Raw genomic sequence first — 8613 nt, 5'->3', positions numbered from 1 at the left:
AACAAAAAATAAAAAAAGGAAGAACGAAAACCCCTTATATATTAATTCTGAATTTGGCCTCGAATTTGGTTTTAAAAGGCCAAATTCGATCATGAAACAACTAGATCTAGAGTTTCGTGGTCGAATTTGACCATAAAAACCGTCGTGCGTGGTGCCGGTGGACGGAGACAGAGAAACGAGATGGAAGAAAGGAGAACATAGACGGAAGAAGGGAGAAGAAGGAAGAAGAAGAAAGGAAGAAGGAAGAGGAGATGAGAGAGAAAACGAGAGAGCAGTGAGCATATTAGCAGCCATGGCTTCAAAAAATTGATAATATTACAGAAGAGGATTAAGAAAACGAGAGAGAAATAAAAAAGAATACTAAAGAGACGATGGTAAGAGTGATCTGATTGGTGGAAAAGAAAACACACGGATCGTGAATTGGAATGTGTGCGATGATAGGCCGTTAGATGACATGCAAATCAATGGCTGATATTTAATATAAGACGGTGACACGGGTCATGGGATAATGGATTTGGATAGTATGTTTTTTTTTTCATAGCTACGTACTAATAAAAACACTACTGTACTCTTAACTTTATGTAACTTATAAATTGTAAGAAACACAAATGTTTGGAAATTGGAATTGATTCAATATGACATATTTAATGTATATTAGTTATATGTATATCAGTATATGTAATAAATAATAATGTATGGTACGATTGGTATCATACTATCATTGGTATGTATAGATAATCGATAAATGTATCTGATTATTAAAACTTAAAACAGTTGATGATCGATCTAATTGAATACTTCTACTTCCCCACCCGTTTTCTTTAACTTGCAAGGTGCAACATATATATGTTGCAGCCTTGTAGGCACGTAATCTTAAAAGGTGATTAGAGAGGGTAAGACAACAAAGTAATTCAACAATATAACTTTAACACCAAAATTATGGAATAGTTACAAACAATTGTCAATTATTACTTTATTAGACTAATGGGAAATTGAATAATCGTGATTTTAATTAAACATCCAAATATAGTTCCGTAACATTAAATTATTAGTTTATTACAATATCAATTATCGATTTATCATATTCAAAGTACCAATTCATCAAATCATGGTTATGACGCGATCTTTAAAACAATTAAAACAAGAAGCTGATAGCCTGATAATATTTGATAATGAAACAATAATACATTAATACCTTATAAATTTGTAATAGACTAATATTTAATAAACAACAACAAGACTATAACCAAATTTGAAACATAACACATTAACATGATATAGAATGAATGAGAATTTCTGTAATTCTATATAATCTGATATCTGAATCGATTTATCGTATTCAAAGTAGCAACTCATCAAAACATGGTCATGACACGATATCTAAAACAATCCAACAAGAAGCTGATAACCTAATAATATATATTTAATAATGAAACAATAATACATTAATACATTATAAATTTGTAATAGACTAATATGATAATATCGAATAAACAACAACAAGAGTATAACCAAACTTGAAACATAACATATTAACATGATATAGAATAATTGAATAAATGAAGATTTGTGTAATTGTATATAATCCGATGTCTGAAAATAAAGTGACGAAATCCCAACTTTATATAAAACGAAAATAGCTAACCGGTCAAAAATCTCTTAAAACCCAATTTCTACTCGATCCATTATTTTTTTCACCAACCTATGTCGACCCGCTAATGAAATGGAAATACTAGTCCCAACTTGATATAAAACAAAACGCACTAACTGGTCAAAACCACTTTTTAGAACTCGATTTCAACCCGATCCAATTTAACCGATTACCAAACTAACCCGAACGATTTTAGCACCAAACCGAGTATAAACCGAACCGATATGAATCGAACTAGCATTAACCTGGGTAAACCCGCCCCTGAACCGACCCATTTCAAAATAATCCGTTCATGACCCGAACCGATATGAACCCGGACCGACGTTGACCCGGTAAAACCGCCCCTGAACCGATCCGTTTCAAACCGGTCAGATCATGACCCGAACCGTTTATAAACCGAACGGGCATTGACCCGAGTAAACCCGCCCCTGAACCAACCTGTTTCAAACCGACCCGATTATTAACCGAACCGTTTAAAAACCGAACCGGCATTGACCCGAGTAAATCCGCCCCTGAAGCGACCCGTTTCTAACCGATCTGATTATGACCCGAACTGTTTATAAACCGAACCGTTTATGACCCGAACCGAATTTAAATCGTACAAAAATAAACCGAAATCGAACCGACCTGTGACTAATCAAAACCGAACTGAACCGACCCGCCGTCTAAATGAAACCGTTTTAACCCGAACCGTTTCAAACCGAAACCGTTTCAAACTGAGGTCAAACCGAACTGCCAGACCGAAATCCCACCCCTAGGAGAACCTCAATTGTTGCGAACGTTACAAAACACGGGAATATAATCAAGTGTTATTGTTATTGGATCAGTAAAGATCGTAGATTCATTAATATGATTACTGATCTTGCTACTTCTAAGAGTTTGAGTAATTACAGAAGGTCACATGAACTTGTTGGTAATGTTACTGCAATCAAGAGTTGGCGTAGGCAGATTCTAAGCGCGTTAGAGTATCTTCAGAACCGTACACCGGTGATTATACACCGCGATGTTTAGGGTGACAACATCTTAATTGATGGGTCTCGGGCAAGATTAAGCTAGCAGATTTTGGTGTCGCGGTACCTTAAGAAGGAAAAACTGATAATGTTGCTGGTACACTCGCATACTTGTCAGCAGAGGATTTAGACAGTGAACAGAATGAGAAGAGTGATATATACTCGTTCGGGATGTGTGTGCTACAGATGATGACTAAGGAAGCTGTGTACAGCGAATACAGATCAGAATATGAACTTTTTGCAAAGATTAAGTTGGGTGTTAAGCCGGTTGCTCTGTACCTTGTGCAAGACAGAATGGTTAGGAAGTTCATTGAAAAGTGTCTGGCTAAGGCGTCTAAGAGACCCTGGCAAGTGATCTCTTGAAGCACCCTTTTCTTGCAAAGACGACGAAACCAAAATGGTTCGAGTCATTACGAAATTAAGAATTTACTTTTGATTTTCTTTCATTAACTCGAAGGAGCAGTTCCTGGGCTCGATGATTCAATACTTTACATTAGTATGAAATTAAGAATTTACTCTTGATTTTCTTTTGATTATGTCAAGATTACAAATTGTGTCTTTAATTCAGTGTATGTTAGACTGTTAGTGAAAATACTTAGTGTTGAGTGCATGGTGTGCGTATGTGTATTCATTTTCATTACTTAGCTTGTTGTAAGTGTGTCAGTGATTGTTGTTCTACGAATTTATTGCTGAGTTAGCTTGTTATATACTTATATGTGTTTAAATAAAATCATTGCTGAGTTTTAGTTGATTTTAAAAATTGAGTAATTGATTTTCATTGCTTGTTTCACATTTTTTTTTCCTGTGTTATAATCGCATTTATAAAAAAAAATTTCCCTAGATTAATCCAATTGAAACAAATTGATGGAAGACTAAAGGAGTTTAGATAATGTTAGACCACTCAAACTTGTACAACTGATGAGCATATATAATCAATAAGGACCTAAATCTAAATAGTAAATGCTAAATATTCTGTAAGTGTAACTTCTAGTCTTCCAAAAAAATAAATAAAAAAAGTAAATACAAATCAGCTAGATTAGCATTCCTTCATAAATAAATTAATAAAAAAAAATAAAATAAATAAATAAAAGGAAAAAATCATGGAAATAATCCCACCTTTGCGCCGTTTGTTTTTAATAATCCCACCTTTGGATTATTTTTTAATTATCCCACCTTTACCCCCCCATTCTTTTTTAATGGTCCCAACCGGTTATTTAACTTGATATAGCAAGTTACATGCCACGTGTCGCAATTTAATTGGCCTAAAATAAAAAAAAATAAAAAAAAATTAAGAAATTATACTTAATTAATTAAGAAACTACTTGTTTCATAAAAAAAAAAAAAAAAAAAAAAAAGTGAAAAAAAAAAGAAATATCCCACCAGCCCAAGCACCCTCCACGGCTGCCCACTACCACCAGCTTTCCCTGCTACCTGCCCACCAACGACGGAGGGCCATGCCGACCACCCTCCCCCTTCCCATTGAACCGCCAACACCCTTTCCCACCCCTTGAACCACCAACCACCCTCTAAAATACGTTCACCGCCCCCCTATCCCTCCCTCCCTCCCCTTCCGCCGCCCCGTTTTCGACTCCCTCCCCTTCTCCTATCCCTTTTTCGGCCTCCTCCCCTTCCCCTCGCCCCATTTTCGGCCCCTTTGCTCTTCCCAGGCCTCGATTTCAGCCCCCTCTCCTTCCCATCCTTAATTTCGGAAACAAATTTGGTGGTTTAAGGCGACAGAAGGTGCCGGAATAAAGGTGGCGATCGGAGCGGGGCTAACAGCCGGTGTAGGACGACGGTCAGGGCGCGACGATGATGGGGGCTGGGACGACGATCAGGGCGCGGCGATGCTGGGGGCTGGAACGACGGTCAGGGCGCGGCGATGCTCGGGGCTGGGACGACAGTGGGGCAGGGAGATGGCTGGTAGTGGTTTTAATTTTTCGTTTTTTTTTTTATTTTTTTTCATGAGAAAATTATTAAAAATAAGTAATTAATGTTAATTGCTAATTATCATTTCTTAAAAAAAAATTAAAATTAAAACTTAATTTCTTGACCAATTACGTGGTAACACGTGTAAAATAAACTTAAAAAAAATTACCACTTCAACCGCCTACTGGTCACCTGGGACCATTAAAAAACGAACGGCGCAAAGGTAGGATTATTCCCATGAATTTTTCCTAAATAAAAAAAGGAAATGATATTAAAGTATAGCCGCCACCTTTACATTTATTTTACTTATTGTTGATTGTGTGTTGTCTAGATTTGAAAATAGGACAGTACACCAGGGTGCATCATGCACATGGTGTACCCGGAAGGCGGAACGAACATATTGTTGTTTGATAAAGAACATATTTATTTATATTTGACAAAGAGCATACCTATATATGTTTGATAATATATTCTTTTATATGTTCTTTTATACAAAGAACATACCATAATATATATTTTAATTCAACATGTTTTTTGGGTTTCAATAATAAAAAGTGTTTCGGGGTTTTCTGATGTCCTGCGGGAGAGTTACAATTCCGAGACTGGAACCGGACGCCTGTACCTGCAAAATAACGGAGACTCCTGTGAGCTCCGCCTCCAACGGTCAAGTTAGTAAGTGATTAAGGAGTAATTAATACGGAAATTAAAGTGATTAGGTCTCTCTAGGTGAGAGTGATTAGCGTAGGTAATCTGCTTTGTTAGCGAGATCAGCCGGTTATTACTGTGTGTAATTAATGTGTTTGTTCCGTAATGTTTTTCGTAAACTTCTTGTCCTCCTCCTTAATGAGGATTAAGGGAGGTATTTATAACCTTGGGAAGCGTGCCCATCCTAGGTTTAGGTAAACCTAGGGCCGATTGGGCTTCCCTCGGAAATTGGGCCTGGGTGGCCGGTTTCTCCATTAGGCATGGAGTATGCCACATGTCGTGACATAACAGGTCCAAGGTGGACGAATAAGCGCGTGCCACGTGGCAAGCCCTGACAGTTCCAACTAGGGGACACTTGGCAGGACATGATTGGTCCACGTGGCGCATTCCGATTGGTAGGAGCAAATTCCCCTAATCAAAAAGTATGTTATTTGAATTTGGCTCGTATGTTCTTTGAATTTAGCTCATATGTTCTTTGAGTTGATGAGTGACGCACAAATTCTATTTTTTTTATTTATTTATTATCGTTTGTTCTTTGAATTTGATAAATGTGTTCTTTGGGTATAAATTATATGTTCTTTACATAATAACTTATGTTCTTTTAACATATGTTATTTTTGAATTTTGAAATTTAATTTGAAAATGAAATCTTGAATTATTTTAAGTTGCAAATAATATTGGAGAGAAAACTAAAATTATTATGGAAAATTGAATTTTTGGAGACAAAAAACTTTTTTGGGGGAAATGATATCTTGGGTAAAGATTTTTTTCGTTAATGTGTAATTTTTCATGAATTCTAATAAAGTTTTTAGCACGTTATTTTTGTAATGTCTTTATCTTCTTTGGTAATGCATCTTCTTTGTTAAACTCATACATTTTTTTTTAAACACCTGAATGTTCTTTTTTAAACATCTGAGCTTATTTTGTTTAACTGGGTGCACCATGCACACCCGGGTGCACAGATCATGCATTAGTCTAGATTAAGTAAAGCCATAGTAATATATTTTCTTTACCTTCAATTTAAAAATAATCGCATTTTTTTTTTTTTTTTTTTTGCGCAAATAATCGCAATGTTATGATATGCAATAAGTTTAAGTAAAAATTTTAAGGTGAGATATACTCTTACTTTAAGGTGAAATGATTGATGTCATTAACTCACAAGAGCAGACCTTAGGCTAGATTCAATTATATTATCCCTAAAGCTTACCTTCCAATCTACGGAGTATAACTTAAATACTGTAAATTAAAGTTACCCTAAATTAGGTTCGAAGTTACCTTAAATTGTTTAAAAGGTATCCTACAATATATATACGGCTAGTGTAAAGTAAAATTAGTGTAAACGGGTTTACTCAAAAGCTTTTATACTTTAATTTTTTATTATTGTTTTCATCCTTAAATAAAATCTTTGACTTTTAAATAAATTGTTAATTCTGATTTTTTTATGACAATTATTTTTATACTACTTCGTTAACATCTTTGACTTTTAAATAAATTGTTAATTCTAATATTTAATTGATTTTATTATTATAAAATATTTTTATAACAACATTTTATAATAATAAAGTCAATTAAACTACCTATAACTGTATATATGACACTTAAAATGTAACCCAAAGAAAGGAGTAATGTTAATAGTTATATAAAAATTGCTGAAGATCGGTTATAATTTGCTAATTTACTTCTCAAGTTCTCAATTTGGGGATTTTTTTTTTGTTACATTGTTGAATTTCAAATGCTATTTTATATGCTATTTGTTTTCTGCCTTCTGGATTTCATATGCTATAATATGTTTACTAATTGACTGTAAATCTTTAATTACGATAGTTTTAATTAGTCTTCATAATTTATTAGTCCCAAATGATTTTTTAAACATGGTTAGCTGATTAAAAACTGAGCAATGGTTTTGATTAGCCGATTTGGGGAAAAATCCTCTAGAAATTGAAGTTTTGCTTGACTGCTTGTGAGTTGTGACTGTATATTTGAGTATTTGATCCGTAATGCCGTATAATAGTATAATTTCTATTTAACTTATACTAATTTATTATTTGATTATGATGAGAAGGTTGATATATTCTCTTTTGGGCTGACCCTATTACAGATAGTGTCCAAGGAAGTGCTGTACAGCGAATACGAAAACAACAAGGAGCTCATTTTCGAAAGCATTCAGAACTGTCAACTGCCTAAAGTGCTATACAGAGGGGAAGAGTCCCCAAAATACAGAGGGAAAAAGTCCAAGATTAGGAAATTCATTGACAGGTGTCTGCTTCCTACATCAGAAAGGCCTTCGGCAATTGACCTTCTGAACGATCCGTTTCTTGCAGACGCCGATGTTCCTGAAACATCGACAGCAGGTAATAGTGCTGCTAGTATTCAGACTCTAACAAAGACTGTGCGTGATCAGGTGGAAAGATTACAAGGGAGAATGTCTGATGATGAGACTGTTTCTGAAACATCTAGACAACTACGCAATGTTCTGCCAAATAGGCCACCTCCTGAGGCAGAGACAAAAGTTACTGAAAAATCGACTGCTGCATCACAATCTACGGAACAGGAAGAAGAGGAGAAAGAGGATGATACACCTCTGATACGAAGGAGAAGAACTACACGTAATGTTAAGCGTGGGGGTGAGACATTTGGGTCACAAGAAGGATCATCTGAGACTGTTTCGCAATCTAAGACACACGAGACATCTACTGATGAGCAAGATCAGACACGCCATGACCACTGATTCCTAGTTGGTTTCAGATGCTGTCATCATGATGTTAACGCAACAGATGAACCAAGTATTAGAGTTATATGATTCTTTAGTTTAAAAATAGACTTTTCAAACATATTCATCCATCTTAGAGTAATAATTTTGATCATAATTCTAGGCATTTTAGATACTTTGTTGTCTCAATAGGTATGATTGTTCGAAATTAGCCATTTTATTAGCTGTTGTTTGTTGCTCCTAGTTACTCAATAGGTATGAATTCTGGAAGTGACCCTTCGCCTTCTCACTTCGCCTATATAAGGGAGAGTTGCCTTGAGTCATTTTCACACTTTGAGAACTATTTGAGAACATTCGGACCCCTGAACTTGCTCTGACATTTTGGACTTTTTTTGCCTCACGCCTGTTCTGACAAGCCGACTGCACAGGATTTTCAGAACTTCATCAACCGTCACTCGTTCAGGTAACTCAGTTCTCTTACTCTTAATTTTCTTTTTATTTTCTGAAATGGCACCACGGAAGCACACGACACGACCTAGGTTAGTGATCAGCCGGTCACCGGGGACGGCTGAATCTAGGACTAGGAGTGCCGCCTGCCCTTTTCCGGACCC

The 8613-nt window shown here is 35.7% G+C and overlaps 1 protein-coding gene across 1 annotated transcript; it reads left to right on the top strand.

Annotated features, from left to right (window-relative positions):
- The first annotated feature begins 2500 nt into the window (after nt 1-2500).
- On the top strand, nt 2501-8020 carry LOC110735594 (serine/threonine-protein kinase WNK8-like). Its single transcript, XM_021915784.1, has 3 exons — nt 2501-2630; nt 2780-2958; nt 7391-8020. The coding sequence occupies exons 1-3, from the start codon at nt 2501-2503 to the stop codon at nt 8018-8020; spliced, it is 939 nt and encodes a 312-aa protein (XP_021771476.1).
- The last annotated feature ends 593 nt before the right edge of the window (nt 8021-8613 follow it).

This window comes from Chenopodium quinoa, unplaced genomic scaffold, assembly GCF_001683475.1.
Source record: "Chenopodium quinoa cultivar QQ74 unplaced genomic scaffold, ASM168347v1, whole genome shotgun sequence".
In the NCBI taxonomy this organism is placed as follows: Eukaryota; Viridiplantae; Streptophyta; class Magnoliopsida; order Caryophyllales; family Amaranthaceae; genus Chenopodium; species Chenopodium quinoa.
This window is presented reverse-complemented; position numbering and strand designations above follow the sequence as displayed.